The sequence below is a fragment of the Panthera onca genome, chromosome C2 (assembly GCF_046562875.1).
Source record: "Panthera onca isolate mPanOnc1 chromosome C2, mPanOnc1 haplotype 2, whole genome shotgun sequence".
Lineage (NCBI taxonomy): Eukaryota > Metazoa > Chordata > Mammalia > Carnivora > Felidae > Panthera > Panthera onca.
Window position 1 is genome coordinate 5,958,792 of NC_138347.1, and position 21,002 is coordinate 5,979,793.

Here is a 21,002-nt window from a genome sequence, read left to right on the forward strand (position 1 = left end):
CCAAGCAATGTCAAGAGGGGCAAAGGAACTGTGTGTTGGCAATGGAGTGGTTAGTTATATTTAAGGACCAAGAACTCCAACCTGGGGGAAGGGGGTTGGGGGGAGGAGTAATGATAACAGCAGAAGGAAGGCTCGTACATTGGTGGTCCCAATGCAGACCAAAGCATCATGGGAGAAGAAGGACTGCAGTAAATAAAGATAAGGAAGAAGTGGGAAGTCTAAGAGGAATATGTTTAGAATTTAAATTTTGGAGGTGTGACATTCACAAAAATAAACTCAAAATGGATAAAGGACCTGAATGTGAGACAGGAAACCATCAAAACCCTAGAGGAGAAAGCAGGAAAAGGCCTCTCTGACCTCAGCCATAGCAATCTCTTACTCGACACATCCCCAAAGGCAAGGGAATTAAAAGCAAAAATGAATTACTGGGACCTTATGAAGATAAAAAGCTTCTGCACAGCAAAGGAAACAACCAACAAAACTAAAAGGCAACCAACGGAATGGGAAAAGATATTTGCAAATGACATATTGGACAAAGGGCTAGTATCCAAAATCTATAAAGAGCTCACCAAACTCCACACCCGAAAAACAAATAACCCAGTGAAGAAATGGGCAGAAAACATGAATAGACACTTCTCTAAAAAAGACATCCGGATGGCCAACAGGCACATGAAAAGATGCTCAATGTCGCTCCTCATCAGGGAAATACAAATCAAAACCACACTCAGATATCACCTCACACCAGTCAGAGTGGCCAAAATGAACAAATCAGGAGACTATACATGCTGGCGAGGATGTGAAGAAATGGGAACCCTCTTGCACTGTTGGTGGGAATGCAAACTGGTGTAGCCACTCTGGAAAACAGTGTGGAGGTTCCTCAGAAAATTAAAAATAGACCTACCCTATGACCCAGCAATAGCACTGCTAGGAATTTACCCGAGGGATACAGGAGTGCTGATGCATAGGGGCACTTGTACCCCAATGTTTACAGCAGCACTTTCAACAATAGCCAAATTATGGAAGAGCCTAAATGTCCATCAACTGATGAATGGATAAAGAAATTGTGGTTTATATACACAAGGGAGTACTACATGGCAATGAGAAAGAACGAAATATGGCCCTTTGTAGCAACGTGGATGGAACTGGAGAGTGTGATGCTAAGTGAAATAAGCCATACAGAGAAAGACAGATACCATATGTTTTCACTCCTATGTGGATCCTGAGAAACTTAACAGAAACCCATGGGGAAGGGGAAGGAAAAAAAAAAAGGAGGTTAGAGTGGGAGAGAGCCAAAGCATAAGAGACTCTTAAAAACTGAGAACAAACTGAGGGTTTATGGGGGGTGGGAGGGAGGGGGGGGGGTGGGTGATGGGTGTTGGGGAGGGCACCTGCTGGGATGAGCACTGGGTGTTGTATGGAAACCAATTTGACAATAAATTTCATATATTGAAAAAAAATAAAAATAAAAAAAATAAATTTTGGAGGTGTGAGAAATGATCAAAGCAGTGGGTGGGGAGTGGAGTAGAGAAAAATGTGTGCACCGTGAGGAAATGAAGGACCCGAGAAGACCGAATGAGGTGGTTTGACATGAGTGTTGTTATCCCAAGAATGCTGGAGCAGCGTTGAAGACAATGTTCTGCATGCAGTAGCCATAGCTGTTTGTATCAGGCTGATGATGTGAGCTTCCAGAACAAGGACAGATTAATTAGTACTTCTAGTAACCACCCTCCTTCCTCACACCCCCAATTCTTGCCCCTGGGGTAATACAGTGAGATACAATTAGAGCTACATCAGATGTCCCCCTACACACACTGTGGTCCACAAATAAAAGCATAAATCTGGGTGGTTGTATAGGATGTCATAGCCCTCCTCCCCTTCTGCAAAAGGAAAATAAAACTTATCTCTTGTCTAAGAAAAACCAGAGTTGGACAGTAGTTGGTGTGGTAAAAACAGATTTTATTCAGACCTATAAAAATAGGGGAAAAGAGACTTCACTATAGACCAGGCTTAAAACTCTGATATGGCAAATGAAAATTATAGCCAAGGAGCAGGTATGAGACAGTGGATAAAAAATTACTAAGAAGACGGGCACCTAGGTGGTTCAGTCGGTTAAGTGTCCAACTTCAGCTTAGGTCATGATCTCACGGTTTGTGGGTTCAAGTCCCACAGCACGCTCTGTGCTGACAGCTCAGAGCTTGGAGCCTGACTCAAATTCTGTGTCTCCCTCTCTCTCTGCCCTTTCCCACTTCTCCCTCTGTCTCTCAAAAATAAATAAACATTAAAAAAATTTTTTTTTAATTACTAAGGGGTGCCTGGGTGGCTCAGTCGGTTGAGCGGCCGACTTCAGCTCAGGTCATGGTCTCCTGGCTCATGGGTTCAAGCCCTGCGTCGGGCTCTGTGCTGACAGCTCGGAGCCTGGAGCCTGCTTCAGATTCTGTGTCTCCCTCTCTATCTGCCCCTTCCCTGCTCTCACTCTGTCTCTCTCTCTCATAAAAAAATAATAATAAACCTTAAAAAAAAACTTTAATAAAATAAAAATGAAAATGAAAATTACTAAGAGGAGACACCAGGGGTAAGGGGGACTCTGGCAAAATGGACTTAACAGGACTGTTGTTGAAAGCAGGCCAGGTGATCAGACCCCACATGGGCAGGGAGGGGAGGATGAGGAACTTGACCAGAAACCCAGGGTGGGGGCTGCTGGTTGAACTGACATGGCAGCGTTCTTGCTAAAACCAGATCTTACAAGGAAGTACACAGCTGGTCTAGGAGAAGGTTCAGGAGCCTGACTAAAGTTTGGTCAAGCAAAGAATCTTTATCACTCTCTCTAGTGTAAATAAATTCTCCTTGGAAAGAATCCTGGCTTCTCACCCTTTGGAATGTAAATAAATTACTCTAAGAGGAAGAGATTAGTGTCTCCAGCTTCATAACCTAGGGAGGGCCCTGGGTCTCATCCCCACCTTGAACTGTAAACATACACTTCCAGGGAGGCGAATCTTTCCGGAAAGTTCTCCCTGTCTACTCACACTTCAACTTCCAAGGCTTATTTTTTTAGCCCAGACCTGAGTTTAATAAAATTTTCTCAGAACGTTCTCACTATGCAGAAACATAAATGTGTGTGTGTGTGTGTGTATATATATATATATATATATATTTTTTTTTTTTTCTCTACAGTTCCCCAGATAAAAATAATGAAGGGAGTATCCAATTTTCAATGAACAAGAAGCAACCAGAAGATGAGCTGAGGACTGTAACAGGACAATCTGGTGTGATGGCTGATTGTACGTGTCACTGGACACCCCGATATTTGGTTAAACCTTTTTCCAGGTGTGTGTGAGGGGGTTTCAGGATGAGATTATCATGTGGATCAGCAGGCTGAGTAAAGTGCAATGGCCTCTCCCACTAGGGTGGGCCATATCCAACCTGTTGAGGATTCAGATAGAATAAAAGGCAGAATAAGAAAGAGTCTGTTCTCTCTGCCTCACTGTTTTTAAAATGCGGCATTAGTGTTCTGCTTTCAGACTCAGATTCAGACAGGAGCTCACACAAATTGGCTGTCCTGGTTCTCACACCCTTGAACTCAGAATAGAACTACACCCCCCAGCTCCCTGTGTCTTCACTTGCCCATGACAGGTCTTGGACTCCTCCATAATCGTGTGAACCAGTTCCTTATAGTAAATATATATACAGTATATCCTATATACATTACAATATGACATAATAATATTTTCTATTATTAGAGGTGGGTTCTGTTTCACTGGAAAACCCAGACTGATACATATGGTAACAGCAGTTACCTGACAAGGCCAGAATTTTTGAGGAAAGCAGGAAGAAAATGGTGGGGAGAAGGCCATTCGCGGCAGAAAGGATGCCCAACCCCGTCCTGGCCCTGTGCTCCAGGGGGAATTGGAGAAGAAACAGCCAACACTCAAGAGGACTACAGTGTCCTTAGGGGAGACTACAGTGTCCCCCCCTCCTTGGAGGAGTGTCCTTCCCACTCTGAGAAAGAAGGAAACTTTCTGAGAAGAGCTTGAAGGTCCAGGAGACTTGGCTGGTGACAGACCAGATTGCAGAGGACATGGTGGAACGTCCTGAGGGGTGGCAGACCAAGTCCTCTCAAGAGATATAGAGAACCTTACGGGACACAAGTCAGGATGGAAAAAAGACACCAAAAACCTGTTCTGGTGGAGCCTGAGCCAAAGAGAGATGTACGTACAGACTGATGAGATTATTTCTGATAATCTTTCAGGAGAAAGTAGGTAAACAGCTCTCATTTCATCCTCGGGAAGGAAGGCTGGGGGAGGGGAGGTCTTGCCAGGGCTGCTGTGTCCTGTACACCCCTCCCCCTTAAATGCTGCAGTGAGACTCGTGCCCGAGGCGGACAGCATCCCCTGCAGAAATTGCTGACTGTGCACTCGGCCAGGACTGAGGGCCTCCTACCAGGAGGCCTGTTTCCATGCAGACTCAGCTCAAGTCACCAGCAACCAGCTTCTACCACCAAGAGAATGAGGGATGAGACCCAGCACTTTGGTCACATAATGGAAGATGATTCACGGTCAAAGCTCTCCAAAGAGAATCTGGCCATTCTAAAAGTCTCCCTCAGAAGGGACGCCTGGGTGGCTCAGTCCGTTAAGCGTCCAACTTCGGCTCGGGTCATGATCTCACGGTCAGTGGGTTCGAGCCCCGCATCGGGCTCTGTGCTGATGGCTCAGAGCCTGGAGCTGCTTCAGATTCTGTGTCTCCCTCTCTCTCTCCCCCGCCCCTGCTCACGCTCTGGCTCTCTCTCTCAAAAATAAATAAACATTAGAAAGAAATCTCCCTCGGAATGTCCTCAGTAACCCATCACGCATGGAATATGGAAGACCCAGCCAAGAATACGTCCTTCCTAGAGTTTCCTTCCCCACTCTGGGTTCTACCCTGCTTCTCACGGACACCTGTTCCTCACGGGACCACTGTCTGCTGCTTCAGCTTCTCTTGGGCTATCCTCTGACCCCTGGTAGTGTTTCTTCCTCTTTTGGTGATTTCTCTATCCTTGGCCCCCTTCCTCCCTCGCACAGTAAATCACCACCTCACTGTTACCTTCCCCCCCTTCCCCGGACTTACGCACGTCACATACCACGTCTTTATTCATTCCTCCAACATTACTAAGAGCCTGCCTTCCAACAACAACTCTTTCACGTTGCCCAAAATGTGTGCTCTTCTCCAGAAAACGGGCTCGGTGTACCATTGGCCAGGGCTCCATCTCTGAGTCGTCTCTGGGGCCCCAGGCTAGCCATGGATGCTCTCTTATCACTATCTCTTCCTAAACGTAAGCATCCTTGAACTCCATTTCTCCAAAAGAACTCATTACTGCAGGAAAACAGCAGCAAAATCTCGCAGCCACCCTTCCCTACACATGAGCACTAATAGCCACACTCACGACCTTGCCACTTGGTAATCAGGCTAATCACTTGCTTCCTTAAACGTTCATTTAACAGTTCACAGTTGACCTGACATTATTTAGTCTCTCCCCTCAGTGATGTCTTCTATATTTTAAGCTTTTAAGAAGGCACACATCACAGCTTTATATCACACAGTGTCATAGGCGGATAGATGTTAGCATTTTTATCTTGACGATGAAATAGAAAGTCAAGGGTATGTTGGTCCTGTCCTAAAACATGGCCAGCTGTAGCCAGTGCCCTCCACCCCTGCTGGCCGTTGGTCTTTGAAGGGTAGAGTTGTGCGCTTTCCAGAAAACAGACCTAAAATTTGCATTTTCCAGGTTGAAATCACACCTGCCTTTGTTTGCCCTGAAAAGATACATGAGTCTAAAGCACATCACCCTGGTAAATTTTTGAATGTGGTTAGCCCTATGGGTCTTCAGGAGAACTACTTCATCTCAATTACAATGGAAGAAAGGTCTCGTCAATACCCCCAGGCTTCTTCCTTAATTTGTTTCCTTATAATCATCATGATCTAAGCACAGCTGCAACTCACTCAGCAATTTGCCAAGAAAGCAGGACTTAAATTATTCAAGTCTTGGTGCCAGGAGCTTGAGTCCCCCCCTCTACTCTTTCCCGATCTTCACTTGTTTAGTTATGGAGTCAGACAGGAAAAGGAAAGGGGAGAGGAAGCTGCTGAGGCCAATGCCGCCGGGACCGGAGTCCCGTCCCTCAGACACACTGTCACGGGTGTGGTAAAGAGCGCCCTGTGCACTCAGACTCACCCCACGCTTTGCAGGACCCCATCTCAGGCAGCCCCCTAACCCTCCCCTGTTTGCACTCCAGCACCTTCTCTGGTAGTTGGAAGGGAGGGAGGGGGGTGTTAATGTCCCCACTCAGTGAGAATGGAGCGGGAATAAGCCTGCTGTCCTTGCAGGAGGACCCCCCCATCCCCTGAGCCCTCAGTGTCACAGTCGCCAACTTTACTGGCTTTGTGCACATTGGGAATAACGTCCATACCCGCTGTCTTCCTCCTTCCCAGCCTCAGTCTCCCTACTCCCTAACTCCTGCTTCCTGGAATCACCTTCTTCAGAGTTGAGCTAGAATTCTGTGCCTGCAAGTCAGGATATTGGGCAAGGAGGTAACTGGATATGAGCCAATTTTAACATTAAGTGACAATTTGGGACCCTCTGAAAATGTCCCTACTCCCTCCGAAAGTCCTGACCTGTACGTTGGCTGCAGTATAGCAAGTCTTTGAAGAAATGTAAAGTACACAGACCGGAGAAGCAGAGAAGCTGTATCTCTCTTTCAGATGATATAGCTCACGTGAGAACCCACGGCAGGACCCCAGGGTACCATCGTGAGCATAGTCAGCCTTAGAACAGCACTTTGATGAAACCAATGACTCGAAAATTCTGTGTGGGCGGCAATATCATTCTCTGCATCCTAAGGAACCTTGGAAAATCAATAAACGTTGATTGGCTGACTCTTTAGCTTCCATTGAAGACAGAAAAATAAAGGTTCTGAAGCCGATTTGGCCCTCCATCCACATGCTACTCCCATGGTCCCAGAGAAGCTATACCCCAGGGGGAACCAAGGGTTTGCCTTCGAAGTCAGATCATCCAACGTCGGTCAAGCTCTCTGTGGCTATTCATTTTTAATTTTTACATAACTCCCACTCACAGTATTTGCCGACTCACATGACAGAAAAGTATTTCATTGAAGTTTTCCTCTCTGTTTTCTAAACTAACACAAATCATGTTAAAGCAACAAGTATTCAAATAACATTCCTTGAGGCTCCCGGGCGGTTCAGTCAGTTAAGCACTCGGCTTCAGCTCAGGTCATGATCTCATGGTTTGTGAGTTTGAGCCCCACCTCGGGCTCTGTGCTGATAGCTCAGAGCCTGGAACCTGCAACCTGCTTCAGATTCTGTGTCTCCCTCTCTCTCTGCCCCTCCCCTGCTCACGCTCTCTCTCTCTGTCTCTCTCTCAAAGATAAACATTAAAAAAAGAAGAAGAAGAAACAAACAACACTCCTTGTGTATTACAATACACAAAAATATACTTTGGGAAAGTGTCTATATTAAAATATTCATAGGGCTAAGGGATGAATTTCTATAACTCCAGGGGTCTTTTGGTTTGGGGAATTTGGGGCTTTACTGGGTTTTGGTTTTGTTTTGGTCATTTGGTCATATGTATGTTTCCTGGTACATGAAAAGGTTGATCTATAAAAGAGAAAGAAATTTTGGAATTAGAGGACTGCTTTGTTATTGATAAGCTTAGAGATACAAAATTCAAGATTTTTAATTATGGGATATCAGTGCTGGAATCTGCCTGTATTTGCATAAATTATTTACATGAGAGAGTGCATTTGAATATCTTAATATCTTTGAATATCTGCTTCGGATTCTGTGTCTTCCCCTCTCTCTGCCCCTCCCCTGCTCACATTCTGTCTCTCTCTCAAAAATAAATAAAATGGATTTTGGTGATTTATTTTTCCGGGAAGCTGTTGATAAGACAGCAAATGCAGTTGTCAATGGAACTCCACAGGAGGACACGTGAGACACTCACATCCCTGCCTCCACGCTTAGAATTACCAGGAATGCAAGGGCACCTGGGTGGCTCAGTCAGTTGGGCGTCCGACTTTGACTCAGGTCATGATGTCACAGCCTATGAGTTCGAGCCCCACGTTAGGCTCTGTGCTGACAGCTCGGAACCTGGAGCCCGCTTCAGATTCTGTGTCTCCTCCTCTCTCTGCCCCTCCCCTGCTCATGTTCTGTCTCTCAATAATAAACGTTAAAAAAAATTTTTTTAAAGAATTACCAGGAATGCAGCAGCTGTAACTCTCCAGCGACTCATGTGTCTCATGACAGCAACTCAGATACTCCAAACGGTGGTGCTGTTGCCGATGCCATTTTCCAAAATGGCAAACCACCCTCCATGAAGCTTCCCATAGAATCCACTGCCATCTGCCCTCAATTTCCATGGCAGTTGCGTTCATGGAAAATCTGGTACCTTAGATGCACGACAAACATATTTTATGTTTTTATTTATTGTGGGATATTTAGTGGAAAGCAAGCTCATATACACAGATCTATCACCATCTAGCATTTGAAAGGTTTTGCAGGCTTTTCCCAAGGAAACCCGCCCTCAGCTGCCTGCCACCTGTCAATCATCAAGAATTTCAAGCCCCCACCCACACTCCCACCTTCACCAATGGGGTGAGGCTCACGTGAGTCAAGTGACATGCCCAAGGTCACACAGGCAGCAAGCTCTGTTGCCTCTTTCCAGCTCTTTCCCCTGTATCATGTTTCTGGGGGCCTCCAGACCTCCAAAAAGGCAAATCCAACTCTAAATGACTCCCTGGCCAAAAAAAAAAAAAAAAAAAATCATGGCGATTACCTTACTGGTAGGTCTTTCTGCAGCAGGTGGGTGCCATGCCCCCTTGACTTGTGACACCAGGTGAGCCAATGAGTGGAAATTGGCCACTAAGGTGCATGAGTCCACGGACCTTGACAGCCTAGAGATTCTGAAAGCAATGTAAACAAAGTCAATTTTCATGTCCCCTCTCTGCTTTTGGAATAAATCATTCATTCTGCAAGTATTTATTGACCACATGGAATGTGCTGGTTGATGGAAGTGGTGCCCAGGCCACGAGGGGAACAGGGCAGACACGGAGCTGCCCACCGCCACAGAATTTAATGGGAAAGTAGGCGTTCGGTAACTCATTAATCATACAAACAATTACGTCATTAGGTAGCACAACGAAGTCTAAGGTGATGTGCAAACATAGTCGAGGCATGAACCCAATAGGCGGTAGGTTTGTCAGAGTTCCATCAAGGAAGCAAAATGCCCCACGTGACATAGAGTAAAGGATTCATTATAGGGACTCGACTTCACACAAGCATAAGAGATGCTGGGGAAGTAAATGCCCGGAGGGGAAGGTGAGAGGATCATGAGAACCACCAGGCAGGGACCGTGAAGAGAAGCCAACGAGAAGTCCATAGCCAACTCCTGCCTCTGCGTCCAGGATAGGCCTGTAGTCATCACCATCAGCAAGAAGAGTTGGGACAGCAGAGACACAAACTTGGACCTGGGAAGAAAAACTGGGACCCTGCCTTTCTCCCAGCTCTCCTAACCCCCATGACACAGGCGCCGTGGGGAAACCGGCTCCCTACCCCTCAGACTGCACACGCCCCATGCTCAGGACCCAGAGGGGCAGAAGGAGGTCATGGGGATGGGGGTGCCCGAGGGGCTGCAGTTCCAGAGAGTCAGCAAATCAGCCTCAGCACGTGTGAGCTTCAAGGGCATCTGGGGCTTCATCCTTCTGAATTTGTGGCCACTGGGCCTTCACACCCACCTCCCAGATGTTGGGCACATTTCTCTGTGGCCAGCCCTCACCCAGAACTATAGTGGGAAGAGTAGCTAGCTGACACAGTGGCTCCACCAAGGAAAATCCAAAGGATCAGCTACAGTTGGACAAAGTGAAGAGGGAGGAAGTGAATGTTCCAAGCACGTGCAAAGGCCCTGGTGTGGGCAGCACCACAGACCCCTGTGGAATTTCCTGCACTCGGGCATGATTTGGAGAGAGTGGTGCATGGCCAGGGAGAGCTGGGGGTAGAGCCGGTCAGGCCTCATAGGCCATGGTGGGGTTTTAGATTTTATCCCAAGAGTGGTGGAGATCCAGGCGAAGCTGACACCCAGAACAGAGAGTAGACAGAGAACCAGCTTGGGAATCAGAAAGACCTAGGGTCAGAGTCGCTGTGAACCGTATTATGTGACCTCACTTTGCTTGTCGGTACAATGGAGACAAAAGAACACGGCCAGATTAAGTAAGGGTTGAGCGAACCAACCCGTGAAAGTGCCTGTGTGCGCAAGACCACGCTTTCTGCAAAGGGCGACATCATAGTTACTTCAGGCTACACGGGCCACACAGCTCCGTCCCCCCCAACTCTGCTTCTGTTGCCTACAAGTAGCCATAGACCATACGTAAACTTTGGCTGCATTCCAATAAAACTGTCCTTGTAGACACTGAAATTTATATTCCCTATAATTTGCACATTCAGTGAAATATTCTTTTGATTTTTTTCAACCACTTAAAAATGGAAAAACCATTCTTAGTTTGTGGGCCACATAAATAAAAGCAGCAGACTGAACTCGACTCATGGGCTACAGTCTGCTGACTCCCGTGGCTGGCACAAAACAAATGTTTCTCCCCCTTCCTTGCTCCTTACACACACACACACACACGCGCACGCGCGCACACACATGCCACACACAAATACAGCACACACACATGCACAGGCAAGCACACACATGTACAAACACAGCACATACACATGCACACACACGCGCACACACACACACACACACACACACACATGCACACCACACAACTGGGAAGAGGCAGAAGGTACGGGACATTCTTGTGTCACCTCCTACTGCCAAGGTCCGAGCCTTCTGGCTAACTACATTTCACTTGATCTCATCCCATTTGCACTTTCTAAGGAAAAAATTTAGATCAACTATAATGCTTAAAATTAGTTTCTGATTTAGACAGTAATTTGCTATTATTTGAACTACCTCAGAGGTTATTAGCCATGAAATTGAAGCACGAGATTAGCAACTGTTCTCAAATTCAGTTACCCTATAAAATATCATGCATTTTTAAGGTTTCTGAGCAGAAATATATCAATACATTGTGCACTGTGTTTCCCCCATACTTTACTGGGATCATTCATTTTCTGCTTTGTCAACCCACTGTGATTACATGCTGGTCATGAACCTCTCTGTCTGAAGCCACTAGGCTGAGTGGTAATCCTCACGAACCTTCCTGCGGGTGTGTGCGCTCCAAATCCCACTGTATGCTTAGAAAGAACACGTCTCATGCAACAAAGGAGGGGAGACAAATGTGGGGTTGCTTTCGGCTCAGGACCCCGCCCACTGCCTCCAAGACTGCATTTCATCCAGGTCCAGGGAGAGGAGGAGGGCCTGCTTGGGAAATGTTGGAAAGTGAGACTCACCCGAAGCCACAGCCCGAGGCGTGATTTACAGGCTGAACTAGGTAAGAATTAAATATTTACCATCGCCCCCGGTGCAGCGGGGACAGGGCCGCCTGCACGCACTCAGATGGGAACAGCTTCGGTCCGACAGCTGGGCCGTGTCAGGTGAGGACGGGGCGTGTGTGTGTGTGTGTGTGTGTGTGTGTGTGTGTGTGAGAGAGAGAGAGAGAGAGAGAGAGAGCATCTCTACAGAGATAAGTGCCACAAGGGACTTCAGGGACCACCATCCCATCTCTTTGTTCTACTGAGGTGTCACCGAAGCCGTGACCTACTCAAGTTCAGTGCAGCGAAATTCCTTTTCCCCAAACGGTGTCCTCTTTCGGTATAAAGGGATGCAGCCTTAAGAATGGAAAAAGTGGAATGCTACCAGGCCAAACGTCTTTCCCCATGACTTTGCAAACATTCTCCATTCCTTGATTTCTCTTTCCTAAATGTTGCCAGATCCTCCTGGCTGGGTATCTTCTGCCTGCCTGCCCTCCATATCCATTTTCTGCCTTTCTGCATCCTGGACGGATGACATGGGTGGGCCCCATGGACCTCTGGCTCTGGTCGGGCTTGGTCAAGGGGAGGCATGAGCAAGAGAGTGAGGGAGTCTTGTCACCTCACTCCCTACTTCCAGGCTTCCAGGGCTTGGCAGCGACTGTTGGGAGCTCTCTCCATTCAAGTCTAACCCTTTGGACGATAACAGGTGCTCGGGCCCTCGGGTCCTGGCCCAGGCCTGCTAGACCCCCTGTCCGTCCCATTCTCCCCCGCTCCCCCTGCCCTTCCTTACTGTCTCGCCTCTCCTCTACCTCCCTCATCTCTGCTCCGAGTTCCCAGGTGCTCCCCAGGGAGGACTATGCACCCTCTTTACGCAGGATGGAGTACTCTTCCCCAAAAGTATCATAAGCACTGACGTGGCAGGGATAGGTTGTTGACACAGAATCTCCTATATGATTGGCAGCATCCATTCACCCTTTTGGTGATCAAATTCCCAGGATCAACTTGAACATCTCTCACAGTTTCCAAGGTCAGGGTCACACAGAGCAAAGGAAGTGCTTCTATTCAAGTCTCTAATTACCTTTGATGTGTTGACATTACCACTTATACCCTACTCTTAAGTAAACTGTGTAAGGTCCTCGAGTTCTGGCTTGGAATCTGACAGAGGAACCATGGTCAAAGACCCCTGGAAGGATGGACAGGTGTGGTTTCCCCAGCCAGGATTTTATGGCACACGCCTTTGAGAGGTATTTGTTTAAGTAAACCTGCAGCCTCATGGCCATTCGTTAGCAGTAGCCATGTCTGTCTTTCTGAGGAACACCCTTGGCCGTGACATTTAGCCGTGATTGACCCCTCTCACCGCATGCCCCTGGGCATGCTTCAGCTCTCTGCGTTGCAGAAGTAAGAGATGAATTTACCACATCAGCAAAATACCATTTTCAGTTGAGAGCCGCCTTGGGGTTTACAGGTTCCTAAATAGAAACTAGCAAGCACACAGACATAACACTGACAGAAAACACCAATTGAGTGTTTGTGTAAAAGAGCCCATCCTGGACACATCAAGGTCATTTCCAAATAGCTAGCTCTAGGTCAGGACTATCCTACAGGATTTTCTGCAGCAGTGAAAAACTTCCACCTGCACTGTCCCATACAGTAGCCACTAGCCACGTGTGGCTATTGAACACTTGACATGTGGCTGGTGGGACTTAGAGAATGGATCTTCTTTTTTATTTAATTCCAAATAACCTAAATGTGCATAGCCACTTGTGCTATGGTATTGGGCAGGACAGCTATAGACAGTTCTGTTCAAATAACTTATTTACCTCCTGTGCGATAAAAACTGGCTGGGGGTCCCTTTGAGGAACCTCACTTCTGGAATAAGCTACAGTAAGGAAATAGCTCATTAGTGACACAGAGAAACTTCCCGAGGGACTGATAAACATTTTGAGGCAACAGGCACCAACGAAGTTGAAGCAGTTTCCATGAAAATCACTTGGCATTGCTCTCCAGAGTTCAGAACTTAAAGTTCAATTATATTTCCCATGCAACTCCCACTGATTCCTAAAACAACCACCCAAATGGAATTCTTACAGCAGGCAGATGGCAAATATTCATTACACTTCAATATATTGTCTTTCTCAATATTGCCCTGTTTGATCTCAATATTTACTCAATGCCTACAAGAACGCTAGCGCCTGTAAAGGTTACAAAAGGCATAAATGACATGACATTTGCCTTGTCTCAGGGTCTGGGTTCTGTGAAGGTTTCGGGAGAGCAAACCATGAAGTAAAGAATACAGAGTTCACTCACTGAACAGCTCTGTCCAAAAGATCTTCTGAAACTCTTGTCTTTCCCCTTGACTTGTACCCACTCAAGGATGATGATGGACGACAGAAACACACTGGCAGAGAGTTAAGAAGTTATAATGAATACGAGTCTCATTTTGAAGCAGGTGAATTCGCAACTTTTTTCATCAAAAGTTATCTTAGGAAAGTGATCTAGCAATTGTCATGGGTTTTTGAAATTTTGCATTTTAGCTCTGCTTCGAAGAGAAAGAGGTGGCCAATTCCCTCACTTTAGGGACACAGTGTTAGAAGAGATGGCATTTTCTTCAGGATCCTCTAGGCAGTGGTGATACTCAAAATATTGGACCACCAGTAAGGCTGAACACCAGCCAATCAGAGCAGATACTGTATGAGTGCCAGTGAATCAAACATCTGCACCAGCAGATAGCTCTGGAATTAGTTGTTGATTCACATGAAAGCCTTCAGGGTAGAGGCTGAGTGTGATTTCAGATCACAAAAATGTTTTATAAGTCATGGTAGTATATAGGTTTGTCCACCATTGATTGGATTAGCAGGCAGCAGTGTTAAGTGATAAGAAACGTCATCACGATAAACGTACATTGTTTACTTACTAACTCCAAGGAATCACTAAAATCTTAACCCATTTTAAAAGTCAAATTCCACTTTAGCAAGTCCATGGTTGGGCATGTCGTTAATTCCTGAGCAGTTGCTAATTACTAACCATCACAGAAATTTGTACCAACTGGTGCAGGACTCAGCCACCTGTCCTGTCTCCGGGGTAAATATGAAGAGATGGGTAGGCAGTGAAATGTACTGACAGTATCTACACGAAAAAGCAATATTTGGAAAAGACAAATTTTTTTCTTAATAACAACATTCATATTAACTGCTTTTTTTCAAGCAGGCTTCGTGCCCAGTGCAGAGCCCAACATGGGGCTTGAACTCACGACCCTGAGATCCAGACCTGAGTTGAGATCAAGAGTCGGACACTTAACCGACTGAGCCACCTGGGAGCCCCTCGTACTAACTTTTATGGGGCAAATGTACAGTAGTCAAAGACTAACATGAAAATGTGATTTTTTAAATTTTTTAATGTTTATTTATTTTTGAGAGAGACGGAGACAATGTGAGTGGGTTAGGGGCAGAGAGAGAGGGAGACACAGAATCCAAAGCAGGCTCCGGGCTCTGAGCTGTCAGCACAGAGCCCAACATGGGGCTCGAACTCACAAGCTGTGAGATCATGACCTGAGCCCAAGTCGAATGCTCAACCGACTGAGCCACCCAGGCGCCCTTTGATTTTTTTTTTTTTCAGACATCTCATGTTGCTTTTAAGAAATGTTTGATTCCTAAACATCATGATTCCTTAAACTACCACCTGAATAGTAAGGAATTAAGAGAGGCAATACATGTTTTTTGGTGTTTTCTCTTTTATTTATTAAAGAACACGTTACCCATTTCCAGTGTTTTCATGGCATTTGTGGTATGTAAGTTACATCCCCCACAAAGCAAAATCCACATCTAACTCATTGGAGAGGGAGCCTGATAAGGAGCAGACAAAAGTGAATGTCTTCATGGAAATATCCACAATGTGTACGTCGGCTTTGAACTTAATCTTTTCTTAACCTATGAGTTCTGATTTCCCAGGCAATCTTAGATTTCTGATTGATCCTAATATGTATGCTCTTTTTTTCACAAACAATATACAATAATGTCCCCCATATTAAACATACATAAATATTGTCTTCATATGATTACAATAACAAAAATATTTTAAAAGTCATGGTATGATATAGGCTTATCTGCCATTTATTAGATAGCAAGAAGGAGTGTCCAGTGACGAGTAAATCACCACGATGGACTCGTAGCTTTTACTCAGCAACTTGGTGGAATTCACTAAAATCGTGAAACGTTTTGAAAACCAAATTCTGTGCTGGAAGGTGGGGAAGCGGACCCCTTCTTTCACGATAAAGTGTCCATTCCGATTACTCCGGCATCACTGCTTCCCGGTAACACTGGCGAAACGGGAGCCCAGCCTTGGGACAGAGAGGAAGGACGACGCGGGCGTGATGCATGTTATCAGCCATGTGCAGAATGGAACCCGAGGGACGTCTTCGCTAGACCAAAGTTACATTCCTCACGGTCCTAGGACTGGCCACGGAAAAGGAAACCTGCGGGCGACCTGCTGGACCCCGCCACCGGCGGTCGGGTCCCTGGTGACAAGAGAAGAGGGTGGATTTAATCAGTGGAGATGGACGGAAAAGGCACACTTGAGAAGAAACCTCCACTCATCAGATAAGAAGAAATGAGGACCCAGAGAGGAAGCAAAAATGTTAACACACATCCTTCCTTTATGTCAGTATTTCCACACACGCCCGAAGTTTCCGAGCTCAGGGCCACATGAGCAACGCAGGTCAAAGAATCCAATATTCGTTTGTATGGAGGCAAAGTACCACAAAGATGTGCTGTTCTGGTTTTCTCTTCTTTCTGTTTTTTCAATCTTCCTATAGAAATTCTAACTTCCATATGAAAATATAAAATATTGCTAACCTTCAGGGGGGTACCCAGGTGGCTCAGTCTGTTGAGCATCCAACTCTTGATTTCAGCTCAGGTCACGATCCCAGGGTTGCAGGATCGAGCCCACATCAGGCTCCACACAGAGCGTGGAGCCTGCTTGGGATTCTCTATGTCTCTGCCCCTCCTCCTTTCATACTTTCTCTCAAAATAAAGACATTTAGATAGATAGATAGATAGATAGATAGATAGATAGATAGATAGATAGATTTCTAACCTTCTTTAATAACACACATTCCTTCTACAGGAGAGGGGCACAGATCATTCGTCTGTCTCCTCGGGCAGCCAGGCTGCTGCCTCCTGCCAGAAATGCTATCTTTGCTGTTCTGTTCTCATTCAGAAGTGTGATCCCCGGCAAACCACACACTCTTCCAGAGGGACCAGTGCCTGCCTGACTATACTGCCCTACTAAAAAACACACAATATGTTTTCCTGCCAGTCCTGAGAGTGCCATCTCAGGTTCCAGGGTACCGCAGCCGCACTGCACATCCTAAATAATGCAACTGGGCACCATGCATTATTGACATTGCAATGGAATGTCAGTAAGTCTGCAGGATAGAATCACTCAGGCTCGTGGTCTGAACTTGGTGACTCCTGGTCATGCAGGGAAAACAGGAGGCTGACGGAGCCAGCTCAGCAACGTGCTCTAGGAAGTGGGTTTCTGTGGTAAATATGCCTGACATTTTTGCACTTGTTATTCGCCTTTTGTTTTCACGACTGGGCTGCACTAACGCCTGGCTATTTTCTAAATTTATCAAGAGTTTGTTTCTGTTGATCTCAGGAGGGTGGTGATTCGCGGGGAAGAGTCAATCCGCATTTCAAGTTGTTCAAGCGTTCACCCTTCAAAACTGACAGACTCCGGAGAGAAAGGGACAGAGTTGCCCAAAATAAACAGAAAAATTGACTGACAGTGAGTTGAGGCCCGGAAAGAGGAGAGGAAAACAAGGCCTCTTGGTTTTAACTATTGATCAAGATGCAAAATATTTGCAAACCCCATGACATCATATTAAAAAAAATGGTGTTTGCCCTTCCCACTGGCTGTAATTGTCAGTAAGAATTTCTCATTTTATTTTTATTTATTTTTAATTTTTTAAATATTTATTTATTTTTCTGTGAGAGAGATACACAGATCATGAGCTGGGGAGGGGCAGAGAGAGAGAAGGAGACACAGAATCCCAACAAAGCAGGCTCTGGGCTCCGAGCTGTCAGCACAGAGCCTGACATGTGACTCGAACCCACAAGCTGCGAGAGCACGACATGAGCCGATGTTGGAGGCCCAATGGACTGAGCCACCCAGGTGCCCCTCTAGTTTTATTTATTAGTTTTGTCCTAACGTGTTTCACGGGCAGTTATACCTAAGTTTATTGTACTTCACCAACGTCATCTCCTTTCTAGAATATAAAGTCAGTATTATGTATCCTAACCGTAAATCCAGCCTGGATAGGAATCATCAGGGGAAAGAAGTATCACATTTTGGTGTCTGTAACTTCTGAAAATCACTCTCTTGTTTTCCTTTCTGACCTTTCCTACAATTTAATACATGCTCTTGGGGTCTCTGCAGCCTAAAATCCTGTTTTTTCTTTCATCCAGAGTGAATGCAGTATGCCTTCGGACCTACTTAAAACATAAGAGGTTTAAAAAAGCTTTCCCCTGGGGTGCCTGGGGGGCTCAGTCGGTTAAGCGTCCCACTCAGGTCATGATCTCATGGTTTGTGAGATCAAGCCCCACATCGGGGTCTGTGCCGACAGCAAGCAGCCTGCCTGGGATTCTTTCTCTCCATCTCTCTCTGCCCCGCCCCTGCTCACATGCTCACTTGCTCATGCTCTGTCTCTCAAAATGAATAAACATTAAGAAATAAGTTTACCCCAACTACAGTGCAGCCTAGATTGCAAAGTATCTCGGTATCCAGACCCTTCCATCTAACGCTCCTCATAGCACTGCCTAGCCACCTACTTGGTGGCACACTCGTGGAGTAGAAGTCATTCCCAGTGCATAGGCGTAAGAAAAACCCCAGCACTCAGCAGTGACTTGCCCTTAGAAACAGGCTGTACATGTCTTACATTTTCATGTGGGTCCACTAAAATACTGTCGTCAAAGCAGTTCGCCTGGAGAACATGGTAAAAACACCCATTCTTTGGCCCCATCTCCCAGAGGCTCTGATCCAGAAAGGCTGGAAGAAGCTCAGGACTTCGCATTTTAACAAATACCCGAAGAGCTTCCGGTATACCGCTCCACTGAGAGCCACTGCTGAGCCAGCAAGGTACCAAGACACGGGAACTTACAGGTGCTGGCTGTGCCTCCAGGCTCAGCAAGCATTCCTTGGGATCCTGGATCCTGGAAACACATCCTCCCTTTCTGCCAGTTGCTGGTAGGAACAAGGACTGCCCCCATGTCTCAGCCTCTGGTGAAGAGTCCCGTGTTCAGGGCAGACCTTAGCAGGGCAGTGGGCTGACAGGTGGGGATGAGCCAGAGAGGGAGCCCCAGAAGAGCCAGCAGGTACCTTTTCCTGTGATTACAGCCCAGGGTCACCAATGGACCTGACTCATGCCAGCCTGTCCCTGAGCAGAGCCCTCACCCCTCCGAAGCTTTCTCGGGGCTGTCAGCACCGAAAGCATCTGGACACGATGAGAGATCCTAAAAAAGAGGTTCCCCATGACGCCTCCGGTTGATCTTCCCCAAGGCAGTGTGGGCCTCCTGTGTTTTGGACCTCAATCAGAAGGTATCGATGGGGCAAGAGTTATGGGGGCTGGTGCAGCCGCAAACGCCCCTCGTAAGTATTAAAACTCCAATTTCCTGCTCTAGTAACTGTTGGGCGTAGGATGTAATTAAAATCATGCCTGTGCTGCACGACAAAGACGTGGCACGTGGAGGTTCACCACAACCTGGAGATCAGACACAGACGTGGACTCTGGATGGAGCCGGAAGTTGCAGTCTTGAAGGCGAGGAGAAGAGTGGCCCAAAGACTCTGCCTGCTCCTTGGGACGCTTCTCTGGTCCCTGAGCCAGTGTGGGCACACGCAGGGCTCGGGGGCTGGACCCTCCTCTACTTACAGGAGATCCACATGACTCCAGCAAGAGCACAGGCGCCCTCCACCCTCGGGAAAGGTCCGGTGTAACCGCTACCTGGTGTGTGTAACCTGGGTGTCGTGAATGCCCTGGGACGCTAGCAAATAATCATCACAAAGTAGGCAAGTTGGTCACTGGCAATGTTCCACTGTCTCCCCCAGCAGCCCCTCATTTCCAGCTTGTTATAAGGTAGCCAATTGCCTTTAGACTTCACCACCTAGACAACCGCCCTGTCTTGTCCAAAACTCAGACGCACTGAGGCTGCATCCCAAGTCCACTGAGCCAGGAGGTCCACAGGTGAGACCAAGAGTCTGGGCATCCCAAAGGCCACATCAATGATTCCTGAGTGCAGCCCCTGGCCCTTCAGGCTCCCTCCTCCTCAGATTGCGTGTGAACAGGATAATCTTGAAGGAAACCAAAGTGCCCAAGAGCAAAGTGGCAATCTGACATGGACTTATTTACTTTTCTTCAATGAACCCCAAACACAGTATTTTTATGGTGCGTCCTCCTTTATACCTGTCTAACAAATGTCTTGGGGTGATCAGGTTGTGATTATCTGCAAAGGGAGCACGTCTACATGCACACACACTCCTTGTATCACCTCGCTCGTGACAGCATACGGCTAAGCACTGGAGACATTCTCCACATCAGTGCATAGCTTTTAATGAGCACCCAGTAACGCTGTGCTAGATTGTGCGTAGGTCTGGGCCACCAGTTAAGATCTGAAAATGCTGAGTTAACATAACACCAGCAGGTTGAGCAGACGAGAGAGCCAGCACGAAGAGAGAACGAGGGCACGTTCAACGGTTGCTGAGCTGCTGGCAAAACCAAGATCACCCCACTGTGAGACCTATTAATACAAAACAGGAGCCTCGGCTGGTGTTGTGCACACCATGCCTCCATGGATAGGATGTGCATCTGCCCCAACGAGCTCCATGCAGAGGAACACCGGGAAGAGATTTTGGGCAGGCTGACTCCCAGCTGGACATGTCTCAGCTGAAGCTACGGGCTTTTGAGGAGCCGAGGCTGGTACAGATTTTCTGCACAATCACGTAGCCTGTAGCCCACAATCCTAAACTCCAACAAGCCAGCTTTACGGGCAGGAGTCCCACCGGGGCCCATGAGCATGGAAACACCCAACAGTGGCGCAGGTAGCTCTGTCACAGGCTGGAGTCACACTGAGGTCTCTGGAGAAGAGGCCGGGATGAAAGACAAATGAAAGAGCTCTGAGTAGCTCTCAGATGCCTCTCCTGGGCCTTTAGGGGTCACTACAGAATGGAGAGAGCCTATGAGAAAAGAAAGTGCAGATTGCACTGTCGTCTTTCAGTGAGGCCTAATGAGCTCTGACGAAGGTCTTCCTCGGGCTGCACAGCATGAACACGGACGCACGGACCTGGCAGGGCTGCAGGCCTGGCCTGGGGAAGTTCTAAAAGGAGCCTCTGTGCTGCAAGTCACCTTGACCTGTTTCTAGAAGCAGCGGCGTGGCCTCTTGGCAGCTCTCGAGTGGCCAGTTGACCACGTGCAGGAATTTTCCTCTTTGGGCCGAGGGTCCCCGTGCTCGGCCACTTGCTCCACCATCTGCCTTCTTCCCTCCCTTCCCAAA

The 21,002-nt window shown here is 47.0% G+C and overlaps 1 protein-coding gene across 8 annotated transcripts in view; it reads right to left on the reverse strand.

Annotated features, from left to right (window-relative positions):
* Positions 1–21,002, reverse strand: part of IGSF5 (immunoglobulin superfamily member 5) — a 90,193-nt gene that overhangs the window by 23,090 nt on the left and 46,101 nt on the right. For 3 of the 8 annotated variants that reach the window (XM_078452757.2, XM_078452756.2, XM_081796555.1), the window contains one exon: positions 14,856–15,973. In XM_078452757.2, coding sequence (XP_078308883.2) covers positions 15,878–15,973 — 96 coding nt within the window. In that variant the 3' untranslated portion in view covers positions 14,856–15,877. Of the gene's footprint in view, positions 1–7,478; positions 7,642–8,239; positions 8,432–8,818; positions 8,946–13,767; positions 13,859–14,853; positions 15,974–21,002 lie in introns of those variants that run through there. The other 5 variants (XR_013557819.2, XR_013557818.2, XR_013557820.2 and 2 more) reach the window with 4 other exon arrangements.